The sequence below is a fragment of the Pholcus phalangioides genome, unplaced genomic scaffold, assembly GCF_987345545.1.
Source record: "Pholcus phalangioides strain wild (caught in Gottingen) unplaced genomic scaffold, Ppha-v1.0 ptg000015l_1, whole genome shotgun sequence".
NCBI lineage: Eukaryota > Metazoa > Arthropoda > Arachnida > Araneae > Pholcidae > Pholcus > Pholcus phalangioides.
Genome location: NW_028301608.1, coordinates 12,985,789 through 13,003,149, shown reverse-complemented (window position 1 = coordinate 13,003,149; position 17,361 = coordinate 12,985,789). Strand labels below are relative to the sequence as shown.

The 17,361-nt window shown below is 35.2% G+C and overlaps 1 protein-coding gene across 2 annotated transcripts in view; it reads right to left on the bottom strand.

Moving 5' to 3' along the window:
* Window positions 1-17,361, bottom strand: part of LOC149075462 (uncharacterized) — a 117,940-nt gene that overhangs the window by 11,735 nt on the left and 88,844 nt on the right. The window contains exons 2-4 of one of the 2 annotated variants that reach the window (XM_089242819.1): window positions 12,366-12,583; window positions 2,919-3,054; window positions 2,099-2,247 (exon numbers count right to left, since the gene is read on the bottom strand). In XM_089242819.1, coding sequence (XP_089098945.1) covers window positions 2,099-2,247; window positions 2,919-3,054; window positions 12,366-12,583 — 503 coding nt within the window. The remainder of the gene's footprint in view (window positions 1-2,098; window positions 2,248-2,918; window positions 3,055-12,365; window positions 12,584-17,361) is intronic. The other variant, XM_089242820.1, reaches the window with a different exon arrangement.

The window sequence follows — 17,361 nt, the reverse complement described above, 5'->3', positions numbered from 1 at the left end:
AGAAGATTATTCGCGAAGGAAAGAATTCTGTCAATGGCTGCTTCAACAGCATTCCAATGACAGCACTTTTATAAATAAAAAGGATTCTACGGACTGACGAAGCAGCATTTACTCGTGAAGGTGTCTTTAACAGCCATAACAGCCATATCTGGGATTTTTCAGAAATCCCTATGCAACACGTACAAATGCTCATCAGGTTCGTTGGGGAATCAACGTTTGGTGTCTGGGACCATATCTGCTTCCACAACGTCTGATTGCTGAAAACTACCTCCTTTTCTTGAGAGATTGCCTCCCAGACTTTCTTGTCGACCTTCCCTTGGCTATCTTGCGAATTCTTTGGCTGCAGTGTGATGGGGCACCAGCCCATCATGCTGCATCGAATGTCCGCGAGTGGTTTAATCAAGAATACCTAAATCGTGGATTGGCCGCGGTGGCCTAATATAGTGGCCTGCTAGATCCCCTGACATAAACCTTTTATATTATTTTTTATGGGGCCATCTTAAAGTTCTTTTGTATAGACATACGCTTGACTCGCAAGAAGACCTCGTAGCCGCCTTGCATGCGGCAGTGACAACAGTGACACCGTCCATGCTGGAGCGGGTTCAGCTCTCCATCCCACCCCGTGCTTCTTCGTGTATGTCAATGGACGGAGCAAATTTTGAGCACTTACTAATGTAAGATGCAATCTTCCTTTTAGTCACTGTGGTGGTTGAGTGATCATAGTTACGGACTCGCATCACGAGGTCCAGCGTTCAAAACCCACTGTCGTCACAGTGGTGGTCGGCTGTAGTTAGTTTTCTGTGGTTCCCAACTTCGAGGCGCGAATGCGGGCCGATGTCCCGTTAAAAAGTCTAGAAGTTATTAAGATGTCTCCTACCTTTTAACATGGTCTAGTGGAAGTATTATTATACCATTTAATTATTTAACATTTGGTACACATATTTTTCATATGCCAACCTATATGCCAGTTATAACCAAGTATGTAGGAACGGACTTGAATCTTTTATGAACTGAACAGTTTCCTTTATTTTGAATCAATATTTACTTACATTAATGTCACAGAACTACCGCTGTAGAGAAGAGCCCATTTTTGTCTTGTCAGAACCTGGTTCTGTTCATTTTGCCGCTGTGGTGGTCGAGTGGTTATAATGCCGGACTCGTGATGCGAGGATCCGGGTTCGAACCCCACAGTGGTGGTCGGCTGAAGTTGGTTTTCTGTGGTTCCCAACTTCAAGGCGCAAATGCGAGCCGATCTCCCCGTTAAAAAGTCTCGCCACAGAGAGCAACAGTCCTACAACGATAAATCATTCAACCATAACACTTCACTCATAGTTAGTAAAACTGGGGGCAGATGACAGCACTACACATAACAAGCATTACACAGAAACAAACTTTACGCCAGGTTGCACTACACGTACACGCACATTCCCGCATGTACCGATTCGTTGGGGGGGGGGGGTTCCGCGGGGGGGGGGTGCAGTAGTAGGTAGGGGCTCGGGGATCCATGATGTTCTTAAGTCAGCCACCTCGTTGGGCAATTTGCCTGTTGTGGCGTTGTATTTGTATTTGTATTTGTATTTAAAACATACGAATCAGGATTCTGGGTGTAGTGCATATTTTATAGGAAGTAATCACCAAAAAAACTCACCGTTACACAAAAATCGTTTACGCTTTCGGAAACTGGTTGTTGTTGGGAAAATTTCAAGAAAAGGTTATTTTTCGTTCCACCCTAATAGTCAAACAAGCATAGTTCAACACAACATTCTTCATAAACACGAGAAGTACCGTTTATAAATACGCCGCCCTATACATACATATATGAATGGTGTGAGAAGCGATATGTAAATTAGTACAGTACAATTATTTTCCTAACTTCCAATTTCTAAGAAATGTAAGTTCATTAGATTCATAATCTTGATTGATATTCAAAACTGATTTTATTGATTTAATTAGGGCGATATCATTAACGTGTTTGGAAAATAATAACATGACCTCTACGTATTTCCAAGGGATCAGCAATTCTCAATACTAAGCAATATTCAGATTTTCACCTTAATACAGTATAAGAATTTTTGATAAATAAAAAAAAGAAAATTACTTTTTTCTCACTCACCAACTCATCGTTGATGTACCATCGTAACGATGCGGCGGGTTTTGACTTAGAAGACGTGCAATTAACGGACACGGTGTCCCCGACACGATATTTTGACAGACCTCCTGTTATTTTTGGACCTTCTGTAGGCAGTACTAAAAAACAGGTCAAAATTATAAATGGAAGATCAAAAATATTAGGTAGATAGAGATGATATATTCAATTTGACAGAGTCAATTATGTATGAAAGAGAACAATTTTGTTTTTTTCAGTTACATCAGTAACATAGTTCCTGTTTTGAACGATCATGGACGAAATATTTCGTTCAAACATCATTGGAAGAAATTCAATACAGTTCTCTGAGTTTTCTTTCCACTCTCATCACCATCGTGGAACTTTATTATAAACTTATCTCAACTGAAGTTTTTTCCCTCTTTTCTTTCCCTGTTACTGTTAACTTCCCAAAAATAGATTTTTCTACTATATACATATAAGAGCGAAAGAGAGCTTGTACGGTGAGGGTGAAAAGGGAATGCTACTGTATATACTTTCTATATCTCTTATATATATATACATTTATTTATTTATATACTTATCTTTTTTATACTATATATATATCTCCCTTTTCTTCTTAATTTTTTTTTCCCCTTCTTACTTTTTCTATTACCCGTGGTTAGTTTAGAATAAGTTTGCGAGATTCATCTCCGATTCATCAAATAGAGATTGCCAAAACATGTGCGCAAAGGGGTTATTGACAGCGAAAGATAAAATTTCATTGTTTTTTCGTATATTTTAATGAATCAACCACAAGTAGAAAAGTGCTCACCAAAAACTTTCATTTCTCTTTCAGCATCAACGGTCTGGAATTCCGGAGCTTCAGCGGAGACTTCACATCTATAGACTCCGGCACTGTGCAGATCGACTTCTCGAAGATATACCGTCTGACTTCCTGATTTGGAAAGCTGGAAATCCATATCAAAAGATATAGTGAAATAAAATGATAATTTATTAATAATAATTATCAACACAATAAATCATGGAAATAAAAAAAGTTTAAAACATTTAATTACCTGAACGTTCATTACGAAATGACGCAAACCTGTCGTTAAAACCCGACACATATTATACCATAATTACATTGGCGATAGAAATATTTTCCATGATATGTTAACATGAAATCTAGAAACAACTCATAATCTGGCAGGAATGGTTCTTAATGTTTGCTATATGGTGACGGATTGTCGGGGGCCAACTTATTAAACTTATTTGCGGTGCATCGAATCGATCCAATCTTTTCAGACAATGATCATTAATTTCTTGGAATTTCCAAGATGTTCTTATATTTTTAATACTAAAAAAAATACATTAAAAACATAAATGTTAAAAAATATTTATTTTTTCGAATTAAATTTTTTTTTTGTGAAAATTCAAATTTTTTCAGCCAAGACGTGATGCTGGATATATTCATCTTCACATAAAATTTTTATCAAGAATTTTATTGTTGATTTGTATGTAAGGTAGAGGAAATTAAAAAAAAAAAATTGCAAAAAATAAATCAGGTCGTGTAATTTATTGTCAAAACCAAGGATTTGCAACGACTTGTTGCAATTACGAGAGCAGATTATTCCATTTTTCGCCTATTTTGATTTTTTTTGTAAAAATGCCTTTTTGGAATTTTTCCTGCCGTAAATTCCTATTACGATATTGTTCGTGTTTACTCTCAAATCTTTAGGCCCATATTCAGTACAACTTCGATGTTTGTAGCATTGATTACTTCAAAAAAGATATTTTTTAATTTTCAACTTTTTGTATTAAGATTCGTTTATCCAGAAGCAACAAGTCGATTGCTCCAAGTCTGATTTTCTTCATTGTAGGTGATGTAATGAGAGAAGTTTGAAAAACCCCTCAAACATGTTATTTAAGTAACCAATAATCATATGCAAAACTTATATGCAATTTTGCTTTTAAGAAATCAAAAGAAAGAGGAGAAATGTGTTGATTCGCCTGCCAAAAGAAAACGTTTTACTCGCGCCTCCTTTTGTTGATCTGAAACATAAATTTCTGAATTAATGAATTTTATAGAAATATGATAATGATATTTGATAAAATTTATCCCAGTTGAAATAAATTATAGAGAAATTTACAGTCAAATACCAGTTTTACTTTAATTACAGTCAGTAGACAATATTTTCTTTGATTTCGAGTCGGATCAAGTTTCGATTTTGTGCGTGTAGTTTTATTTTTTGCGTCATCTATCCTTGACTCTGAATATTAATTTCTAATTTTACACGTATAAAGTTTGGTAATATTTTTTGCATTCTATCGTTTTTTTTTATCCGAGAAATCAATTTCTCAATAATTTACAAAGAATATAAGTGATTTTTTGATATTTTTCTAATTAAAAAACAATCGGATACATTGAAATTCCGGTAGATGCGATGTTTCTTCTGCGTTCATGAGCCTGAACTAATAAAATAACGTTAAAAAAACGATGCTCATTGTACGTGTTTTTCTCTCTAGCGTTCATTTATTATGTTCTGAATGTAGGTAACTAGGTTTAACAAATTGCCCAGCATGCTCAGGGTATGTAAAACTGTATTTTCCAAGCTTATATACTTTTTTTTTTATAACGCTGATACTCTCGGAATGACGAGAGAAACACTGTCATTGTATACAGTAGATCAAGCTTATAACGTTCTCACTGTGAGTTTTTTCCGCTTAGTACTACTTACTTTTTCGTGGTCCCAACAACACTTTGACTAATGCTCATATAAATTCCCCGTTCAAAATGTTTTCTCAGGCCGGCATTACACTATAACCGTTTGATAAAATACCTCTTACAAAATTGAAAAAATCCAACCAATAAAGCTCATAAGTTACATTCGAGGAAATGCAACCGATAAGCTTATTGGTTGAATTTTTCCTGTTTTGTAAAAGGACTTTTATATAACTTTTATAGTGTAATCCCGGCCTCACTCCCCGTACTACGATGGTTTTTTGAAAAAAAAATTATTATTTGTCCCGAGATATTATCTTCCGGCTCGTGATTATGAACTAATTCCGAATTGTAAATTTCTTGTACCGCTTTCAACCATGTGAAATTTCTATTTGTACTATTTTTCTATACATTTTCAATAGTATTTTTCTTATTTTCTCGCCAATTATTATAATCAATAATTAAAACAGTAGATTCACTGAAAGCGGTCAAATTTTAGGCAGTTTTCGTACTATTAATATCATAGCTTTTAGTTACTTTTCCTTTTTTTTCCATTAATTACAAATTAATATCTTAATGTCTAGTTTATGCATTTGTAGCGCCTTTTCGTCGGGTATTTTGATCATTTCCAGTGCCTAAACGTCCGGTCTAATCATGATCAACCACCGAAGGAATATCAGAAAATGTAATAAAGGACGATATGAATGGGGGTAAAACGGTTTACCCATATTTAACGCTGTTTTTTCATGACTTTTCTCCGTTTTTTGAATTCGAATATCTCAGAAAATATTGCACTTAGAAACGTGAATTTTTCTTTGTTGTCATTAACAGGTGAGAAACAGGACTACAATTTTGTAATTGGGATTTTGGGCAGAGAATGTCCTCATAAAAAGTCAATTTTTTATTTCATTTTAATAACTACATAACCCCTTGCAACATGAACGACATATCTGAGTACTACACGTTATATGGATACTTTTTTCTTATTGGGAAATATGCCTCCAGGATGAACGGTTCGCAGGTCAAATACCATATGCTCTGTTATCTATGCACCCTGTATATTTAATATTGATGATCGAAGTTGAAGTTTATATACTTATTATTGCTCTCTCAAGAAATAAAATTATTTTACTTAAATTTGTTGAAAAACGTGTGGAATCTACGTAAATTATATGATTTTCGTGATTTTATTCCACAAAATTGAAAATTTGGAAATTAGTTTAGAAAATTCGTATCTGTAAACGATCTATTGCGTACATGATGGTGTCAAAAAAATGAAGAAATAATCGAAAGATCTCTGAAATTAACCAGTAGGACTCCTTCAGAGATACAGTCAATTCGCGATAGTTCGAACTCGGATATATGTTCGTATACTCGAATATATATGTTCGTATACTCGAATATATATGTTCGTATACTCGAATATATATGTTCGTATACTCGAATATATATGTTCGTATACTCGAATATATATGTTCGTATACTCGAATATATATGTTCTAGTCAAGTTTTCAATCGACCCCACAATTTCTTCATTAATAAATAAATAAATAATTAAATCGTAGTTTGCCCATCTAGAAAGTAAAAAAGTATTTTTTTCCGTTGGAATCGAATTCGGCTGCAACGATATCTTTTAAACTAACGCTAACATTCATATGATCAGAAATTCCTTTATAACGAAGTGATTTATTCAGTTCTTTGGAATTCTTTATAACGGGATTCGACTGTATAATAACAGACTGGCAGCCAAACAGTTGAATTACCAAACTCAATTTCCTTCTAATACTAATAACGAAAGCATATAAAAGGTGTTTTTTTTTTAATTTTTTCTCTAGCTTCTCTTTGAAAACCACCATCCAATTCATACTAGTACATATATTAATCAAAATTATCCATCCATCAAACCAATAATCATAAAAATCGATTGTTTTTTTATACTTCCATATGATATTCTGCAGCATAAAAAAGGCAAAACACTCATTAACTTCAGTATGATACAACACAAGTCTATACTTTCCTTCGGTATACTTAAATTATGTTTATTCCCGACTAAGAAGAGAAAACTGAAATAAATAAAAAAACAAGCACACAAAAACACATTAACAAGGAAGATACAAAGCGAACATCACCAAAGAAGATGAACCAGAAAAAAATGATACCAAAAAATGAGAAAAGAAGATCCACAAATAATGATCTTTTATGACAATCTTGGGCCATTGCTCGGATATTTCTTTTCACATATTTTTTTTAATCTATTGATTCCATTCAAAAATGATAGCTTTTTTGAAGTCCCTTCTTCCATTAAAGGTGCTTTTTATTTCCATTTTTCCTATAATATTTTCTAGCCTAGCTCTAATGGCTTATTTAATCCAATTTTTTTCCCCTCTATCTCCTCTGCCTAATTGATATTCCCTCCTCACCATGGTTTTCTCTTCCATATTATTAGTGTTTTTTTGTTTTTTTTTTGAAAAATTTTTAGTACTCATTTTGTGGTTAGAAAATATCCTTTCACAAAATTTTTTTTCTTTTAATTTTCAGTATTTAAAAAAAAAACAAAAACTGTAGGAGTGGCATCCGCTGGCTCTTTATCACCTTCTGTTGCTTTTGTCATAATAACGACCATTTTACAAGGGGAAAAATAGGAAAAATATCTTTTTTTAGTCTTATTTTATTCACTCGTATTTCCTTTTTTGCTCTGTAATTAGCTTTGAACATCATATGGGAACGGATCATTATCACTTCGCGGATGTATACTTCCGGCTATTAGAGGAGCTGCTTTTTTTTTTTTAATTTCACGATGCTAACGTGCAATTCAGGATGTAAAAGATGATCGTATGCATTAAGAATTACACGGAAAAAAAATTAAAACTCTTTTTTTTAAAATTTAAATGCATCTTACGAGAATTTCTTATATGATCTTAGAATGAAAATTTAGATGAGGCAATAGGGTGAGCACGTTTACATTTTGTGTCATTATGGATATAATGTTTCTGATTACTATTCCCATGATGTTATTACTAATATTATTTTAATAGATTGGCCGTTACGTTCAGATGTACTAATTTAAAGGTTACTGTGCTCAATATAAATCTTAAGGAAAAAAAGATATTTTAATATCACCATAATCTTTTTAAAATTTCTCAAAAATAAAAATTTTGATTTATAAAATATGGTTTGCACCGAAATTCATGCTGAGAGTTCAGATTTTATTAGAGTTAAAAACTGCATATAAAAGTTTAATTATATTTGAAAATTTCAGTTATAAAATTTTGAAATGTTAAATAATTGATTTTTGTTGTGAAAAAATTTCAATATCACGTGGAAAAATTTCGGTTCGCATGATATTCCCCAAATTACAGTGAGCCTATCTTTAATGGTAAATTTCTATCTGCCCCATGGGCTAGAGAGTTTCTTCCCCCCCCCCTTCGAGAGTCACCAACATTTACCATTACAGTATCTCCATAAGAACCTGAAATATTTAATTAATTAATAATTCAATTAAATTAATATTTAATTTTCACCGTATAAGCCGCACTTCCCGCTTTTGTTGGGATTTTTATTTCTCACAGCGAAGGGAGTTGGGCGCAGATCAAGGGTGGAAATGTACAGTGCTTATGAATGACGATTCGATGAAGTTTTCATAATGCCCACAGGATGAGCACCGACAAAGGCAATGTAATCACCAATAAGAAAGATGACTATGGGTCAGTCGCATAGATATAATATAACCATTAATCTTATGTTTATAATCAGTCGCATATCTTTGGCTGGCTTGTTTGAATATTTTCACATAGTTTTCATTAGCGTCTAAGCATTTGGTACTGGGGGGGGGGGCGGCTGAAAATCGTCATTCATTCCGTTTATGAGGGACTCAAACCTGTACTCAGGCGGCGAAATGGTGCATTGCATTGTATATTCATGAGTTATTGGAGTTGGGGGGGGGAGGTTTCAAATGGCATCAGCCCCCAGTTCTGGTGGCTATGGTTGGAGTGTTTGAATATTATTTCGATGTGATAATACAAAGTGATTTGAAATGTACAATGCATTGCAAAAAAATAATTTGAAAATAATACTTTTCGCAGCTGTTACACATAAAACTTAGATACATTGTCATAAAAAATTTCTTAAAGATATATTCTCTGCATGGATATATTTAATAGTGAATTACGGAAATCATTGCATTCCCCAACTTCCTCGCTGAAAGAAAAGGAAATCCCTGCAGAAAGCGGGAAGCGCGGCCTACACGATGGAAACTAAATTTTCAAAATTTATTTGATCTCAATTTTTTATTTGGGTGAGCTCTTCAACGTCCCTCACTGCGAGAAATGGAAATCCCGACAGAAATGCGGCTTATATGGTAAAAATTAAATTTTAAAAATTTATTGGATCCCAATTTATTATCTTGGTGTACGTTCCAATGTCCCTCGATGACTTCAATGAATACTTTCCTTCATTTGTTAAAAATTAATACAGAGATGGGAAGGGGGAACATTTCCAATAAATGAGAAAAAAAAATTAGTTCCATTTTTTACGCCTAAAGCAACTACCCTATTTATAAGATCACAAGATCACAACAAACATATGAATTTTAAAGCAGTTCAAATTTGTCGCGACGAATTGACAATACAGCGACGAAATGAGTCTGCGACGAAATGAACCTACGACAAATTTGTACCGCGACGAAATGAGTCTGCGACGAAATGAACCTACGACAAATTTGTACCGCGACGAAATGAGTCTGCGACAAATTTGTCCCGCGACGAGTTTGTAGCACGACGAATTGACGCTGCGACAAATTGAATGCGACGTATTGTCCCGCGACAAGTTGATCGCGACAAATTGACCTAGACCCTATACCTGGGTAGTATGACCTGGGTAGACGAGACTTTACAGCTCATGCCCACTCCATCATCGTTCTGCCAATTAAATGCAGCAAGTAGTGCATCAAAGCCATAGTTGGTATAAGAGAATATGGATGATGACAATTTTTAAAAAAAGAGTAATTTCTCAATGATTCTCACACTATCTCTACGATTCCGAAAAATTTAGAAATGTGGCAGGAAGTAGGTAATTCTGGCAACGAATGACCGTTATTTTTTATTTATGAAGAAAAAATTCGTTCATGTTTTTGTCGATAGAGGACGCTGCATAGAAGAAAATAACAGAATTCAATGCGAAAGTACTACACTTCAATCTATTCTGCGTCCGAAATATTCAACTTCTTCAGTAAAGCTTCTGTCGTTTCTACTTTACCATCTATTGACAAATATTCGAACTATTTTTTATGTACTAAAGGAAAATTACCATTTGTAAAAATATTTTTTTTCGCAAACCGCGTTCAAATATATCAGTTCCTTCCATTCTTGTAGATTTTTTAATCATTTACGAGTTTATGGGACACCTTGTATTCCCTGTACGTGTACATAATACATCATAATATGTGAGGGAATAAGCAAACAAATAAGCATTCAAATAAGCAAACTTAGATAGTTCTATGATGTTGTAAATTTAGACAGTTGCCTCGTTAGTATATTTAAATGTGAAAGAATTGAGGATAGGCCATGTCAAGCGAATCTTGCAGCATTACTGACTCGCGTCTATTACCATTTATGGGCGATTTACCACCTAGTGAGTTGTGCCGGAGGTGTGTGTGTACCTAACAGTCTGAGTGCATACTCAGACTGTTAGGTACATACTCAGTAAATCACCCATAAATGGTGATAGACCTGAGTTGTGCTCGGTTTGAAAGAAAGAAACTTAATTTACGAAATAAAAATTTTATTTCAGCATTTAATGCCATAAATTAATTCTTTTAAATTATATATTGTTTAAGGAAGAATAAAATTTTTTTTTGTTTGTTTTGATTTCTATTGTTTGTTTCTATTGACATGGGCAAGTCCAGAAAACATACACGATTTTTTTTTGATGAATTTTATGGTTGATATCTCTAAACTAAAGGATCAGGACAGGAAATAACAGGGAAAAAAAATTAAAAAATCTTAATTCGGCCGGTAAAAGGTTAAAAAAACTATTCCAGAGATATGATAATTTTCATATTCGCGGAAAATATGAGGAATTCTCTGACTTTGCAACAAACGGAGAATGTGCTTCTTGTGTCAGCCGAATCTCGACTGCTTCTTTAAAAAGAGTTATCAGCCCATTGTACCAGATTTCTTCTGGAAAGAAAACATCCAGATCCGCGCTAGAATCAATCAGAAGTAGCGACGACAGGAAAAAGTATAAATTTAATTCATTCATATTAATTGATGACTAAATTGACGGGATTTATTCATTAGTTTTTTTTGAATAATTAATTAATTAAAAAAAGTTTCTTTGTTGAGTTTTTAAATTTTTTAAATCCTGCTGAAGAAAACCTACTTCCATCCCTATATTCCCCATGTTATATTCAACTCACTTTACGGGATTTCGTCTTGCGTGACTATTTTGCGCAACCAATTAATCGCGTAAAGTGAGGGACACCTGCAGTATGCAACATTACTACTCATATACTAAGGCGTTTCTCAGTCGCACGGTCTTCTCTGATTCTGTATAGTGAACGCAGTGTCGCTTCACTATAGAAGAAAAGCAAAACTCTTCTGTCTCTCCAGTAATTTCTTTATTAACTCCACAATAAGCTTATGTAGACACCTCTTCACTCATGTTTAGGGTAGAAATTTGGAACTTCAGTGTACAGAAAATGCAGGTACTGAATTCATTAGGTTAATTCATCGTTTTTATAGATCGAGTTGTTCGTTATCGTGAATGAACTGCCGGGCCATGCAACAGATGTGCCGCTAATATTTTGGATTTCGTATGATTGAATAAAAGTGCAGTTTAATAGCCTTTTTTAAAACTTTTTATCGGTTTTTGATTAAGCTTGGACCACGAACATTTTTGTAGAACAATTTGGAAATTCGTGATCTTGATAGATATTTCGAGAAACACTGCAGTATTTGCAATATTATATGGGTGTCGTACCGGATTCGCATCATAAAGATTCAGGTTGGAAATGGTGGAAAGTTGAACTTGGCTTTCTCGAGTTTGAGGTACGGGCCAGTCTCCGATTTAAAAAAAAAATGTCTCTCCCCAGAGAGCAGGAAACCTTAACACGATACTTACATAACATGAAAATTCAAGAATTCACTATCTTTTCTTCAAAATATGAAAAACAGATGGTAACACCAGCGAGAAAATGAGAGAAACACAAATATGAAAACATAATAACGTTAGCGCCATGCATATTCGTACACTTACGCAAAACGTTCCGGTATGTACCGATTCGTTAGAAATTCCTCATTGGAAATGTGTACGAGGTGCATGCACGGTAAAGTAATATCAGTGTTTGAATTAAATTGACGTGGCCATGCGACTTGAACTGTTTTGAAGTGAATTGATTACCAACGGCTATCATTATTAATATCCACAAGTGTTGAAGTTGTGTTTTGAAAATTGTCTCTAAATAGTTAAAGTCTTATAAAATATATATTTTTCCCAACATCGTTTTCACTGAATCCGTGAAGATACATAAAATCTCAGACATATATATTGTAGACTTACATCGACACGGACTCCGGGAAGAGGAAGGAACTGTCCTGGCGGCCAATCGTTCGGAACAAATCTGTAGAATTCCACGTCGTTCTTGTACCACTTAACCGAATAAAGCTTGTCATCGTCTAAGAGTTCGTAGCTGCAAATAAGTTCTACCGATTCGCCTTGAGATGTCGGAGAGGGAACATCTAACATCACCATACGAATAGCACCGAAACACGAAGTTGCTGGAACAAAGAGCATATAGTAAATATCTCAATAATGTGACCATTTGTACAGTAAAACATGCTTAACACCACACTAAATACAGGGTATCCCAAGAAAAACTCCCTGATTTGAAAAAAGGGAAACAAAAAAATGTCGCACGGTGATTGATAGAAGAATAAAAGAAGTGGTAGGAGTGGTTCGAAAGCAGTAAAAATTTGATACAGATGTTTCAAAATTCGTTACAAATGTATGCGACAGGTGGCGATGTAGCCGCGGTACGGAGTCCGAGGGTTATAAAATGTTCTTTGTAAGCGGTTGTTGCAATCACATCGCAATCGATTCAAAATGTGCACCTTGGCACAGTGATCGCTCAAACGGAGAATGAAATTTTCAGGCATACTTTGTAGTGTCTCAACGGAAATGGAAGCACGTGCTTCACAAATCAAATCTTGAATCTAGCCCAGCATTTCAAGATTATTCTTAAAAACAGTGTCCTTTAATCTTCAATCTCCCCATAGAAAATAGTCGCAGGAGGCAAGATCGGGTGAGGATAGAGGCCAGTCCATACCTGTTCCAATAAATGTGGAATATCACTCACATGTGGTTTCCAGGCTATCAGGTCATATGGCATTTTCTTCCCGACGTTTCGCCCATATCCGTGGCAGTTATCTTCTGAAGTTAAACGAACGTAGGTCTCCGTGACGAGCAAGAAACGCTTCGCTCAACCGTTTAATCTCAGAAGATGTCTGCCACAAATGTGGGTAAAACGTCAGGAAGAAATGCTTTAGACCATGGCTTAATAGCCCGGAAACCGCTTATTAGTCATTGAACGTCATGAAATCCTCGGGCAAGACTTCTAATGTGGAATAGTTCAATGCAATGTTCTCTATTTCCGAAGTATTCCCCTCAAGGAAATCAAAGACCATTGGAGTGCGGTGTGGTTGGGCCTCATCTTGCATAAACCACGTGGTGCCTTATCGAGCCTCTAATCAAGTCGACAAACTGTTTCAAAATTGCAACATACCGTTTAGTAGTGATCGTTTTGCGTCATCTCTGTGCTGCGAAAGGTGCACATTTTTGAACCGATTATGATGCGATTGCAACGACTGCTTGCAATGGACAGTTTATAGCTTTTTCCTGGGATTCCGTACCACAACCAACGTGTGTATCTCCAGCTGTCGGCAAGGTTTCTAACTAATTTTGAATCTTCTGTATCAGATTTTCATGGTTTCATATTAAACATAGCACTTGTTTCATTCTTCTGCCAATTCACCGAGTTGTTTTTTTTTCCCTTTCCCATTTTATAATCAGGGAGTCTTTTGTGGGGGCACCCTGTAAGTGATACAACTGGAATAAAATTGATAATAATTTGGTTCAAATGAATTCGTTAAAGAACTAATGGGGTCTCAGAATAGAAATTTTGTGAGTTTATCACATCACACCCGGGCGTTTCTGTTCTTATCCATTCAGTTTTCTTTGTACTGTACATATATATATCTTTCTTTCTTTGTTCGTCGGACATCCCACGCAAATATTGAGCAATGGCTTCCTCTAACCATTCCTCAAGTCAACAAATCCGCGTTAACTGATTTATCAGGCAGTTCCCGAACATTTACTTCGGCAAAGATGAAAGCAAAAAGGAACGAAAAAATAAATAAAATATACACAATAGAGAAAAAAAAAAGGAAAGAGGAAAAGGAAGTTTTTTTGCCCATCATTCCCTTTTTGCAGCGGTTTGTGTTTGACCCGCAATCCATTAAATACGCTGTCTGCTGAGACACGCCTTTCGTCTTGTTCCAGAGAGATTGAGTAAAAACACAGGCCAAGACACCAGACGAAGAAGACCAACAGTAAAATGATGCAATAGAAAGGAATGGTAGAGATGGACGCAAAGAAAAAAAGAGGAGACGATTGTTTCTTTTCCGTCTTATGCAATGCTACAATTAAATAAATACATTTGCGCGACAAATGTATGATAGGATACAATATGATAATTTTTTTTTGCGTATAATCGTCATATGCAGATTTAATTCGCCGATAGTGAAATACAGTGGACGGTGCTCATTAAAATCCCGGATTATGTTGTGATTAGTGTATTATTATCAATAGGGCTCTGATTTTTATGACGCCATATTTTTTTATGACAAATCATATTTTGGTCATTATTCGAGCTATAGCGTATTTTAAGCATTTTTGAGCGGTTGGTCATATTTTCGGAATTTTCAAGTAAGAAATTGTTTTTTTTTTGGTCATTTATAACATAAAAGTTGGCCCTGCTTAAATTTAAGTGCTCAGAATAAAATGTTACGGATGTTTTTCCTACTTCGGAGTGAATATCTTTAGCAACTACGCTACTGACAACACAAGAAAAGCATGGACAGATGCATGTTAGGCATCGCAAGGAGAGACAGAAGACGAATCACTTACATGAGAAGCCACAAAAACGTACATGATATCATGGAAAGAATTAACGTTTGAAAGGGAAATGAGCTGGACATATTGCAATAAGACAGGGCAAGTGATGGACCACAAGCATTGTGGGTTGGTTCCCGTACTGTCAAACCTCCGAGAAGGTGAATATGATAAATTATTGAATATGATAAAATTGGAATAACTTATCTTTTCAAACTTCGTTACCTTCAGTTGTTTGTCTTTCGTAAGTAGTGCTGTCTATTATAATAAGTCTTTCTACCTCCGATTGTGAAATCAGAATTTTCAATGAGCCGAAGAAACGATAATTCGAAGTTGTTTGTCTTACGCTGCATATTCGACTTATTGAGATTTGACTGTACTTAATAAACATCTTTGCTCCAGAGGTATATACAGTCGAATCCCGCTATAGCGAACTCCAAGTGACCGGTGAAATAACTTATAAAGGAATTCCAGGTATTGTTCATATGCAAACTTATCTGGGGAATTAGAAAAATGTTCGTTAAAATTAAATTTCATCTTCAACGGTATTCGTTAAAACGGAATTCGACTGTATATGTGCACTTCCATTTTAACCGGCTTTAAACAGTTTTTAAAATGATTTTTTCCCGACTTAAGACTTGAGGTAGACATACAGATACTGCATTCAACTCAAATGCTCCTAATAAACACGCTAACCAAAATTAATTAATTAATTAACTAATTAAAAGGCATTTGACACATAAGAAAAAAAAATGAAACGGAAAGTCAAACACAAATCAATCTTGGACTAGGCCGGAATAGCAACATCTTTCTACATCTGAACTGATTTCGGACAAACAAAATCACCAAGTATGATATGAATCTGCATATCATAAGCATGTAATTGAATTCACGTAATTTGACTTCCTTAGACGCACAACTCTCGCAAAACTTAATTTAAGTCCATTAATATGAACTCTTACGTTTATATAAAGGAAAAGCGAAGATTAAACTTGGAGAACGTGTCATACAGGATTGTACTATCTCACCAAAACTCTTTACCGCTGTTTTAGAAGAAGTATTTAGGAAAATGGATTGGGAGAGAAAGGAATTGAAAAATAAAAGGAGAATTCCTCATCCATTTGCGTTTTGCCGACAACATTGTTATTATCAGCAGTAATTCAGACGAACTAGTAGAAATGATGCAAGAACTTGTGAGGCAAGTATTCAGGTGGGCTTGAAAATGAATTTGCAAGAGACTAAAATTATGTTCAACCCCTTCGTGTTGAAGAGGACAATCTTGCTTAACAACACAGAGATAGAAGAAGTAGAAAGCTATGTATACCTGGGACAAGAAATTACCATGGACAACGGAATCATTACTGAAATAAACATAAGGATCAGGATTGGATGGAGCACTTTTGCAAAAACTGCGTAATTCTGAAGAGTCGCATGCCACTATGCAAGAAAATCAGCACTGACTTATGAAGCTGAGACATGGACACTCAGAAGCAAGACTATACGAAGGCTACAGACAACACAAATGAGCATGGAAAGATGTATGCTAGGCATCGCAAGGAGTGATAGAAAACGAATCACTTGGATAAGAAACCACACAAAGGTATCATCGAAAGCATTAAAAGTCTAAAATAGAAATGGACTGGACATATTGCAAGAAGACAGGACATCAGATGGACCACAAGTATTCTAGATTGGTACCCCCGTGGTGTTAAACTTCCGAGAAGGCGTCCCCTTTCAAGATGGATCGTCGAGATCAGAAAAGTGGCTGGGGACAACAAGAAGGCTAAAGCGTCAGACGGAGACAAATGGAAAAGTTTAGAGGAGGCTTTCTTCCAGCAGTGGATTGCAAATGGTTGTGGATGATGACACGAACTCTATTCATATTAATGCCCTTTTTTCTTGGGTATATTTTCATTCAAGTTGCCCAAGCATCATACTCAAAACACTAGTATCATCATGCAAAGTTTGCAGAACGTCCACGACTCGATTCATCAAGCGAGTCCAGTGAAAATAGTGAAATACAGCACTGACATCCAATATTCCTCAAAATATAAGATGTATTTTTCTTCTGCTGGCCCATTACCGAGACATCCAAACCGTTTTTAGAGCAAGAGCTCGTGATTTTATTATATATTTATTTACTATATCTCTTATCGTTTTTACTTCAATTCGAAAGAAAAATGGAAACGATTATTCAAAGAATTCAAACATTAGAGGAGGGGAAAAAGGAAGCATATATATAATATTTTTTTTCCTATTTTATTTTCCCTACTCTCCATTTAAATGTATGGATCAGTTCACTTCTGATCGCTGGCAAGAGACCCGTAGAAGGGTAGAAAAAAATAAAATAATAGTATTAAAGTAAAAAGAAGAGTCTCTACCCTAC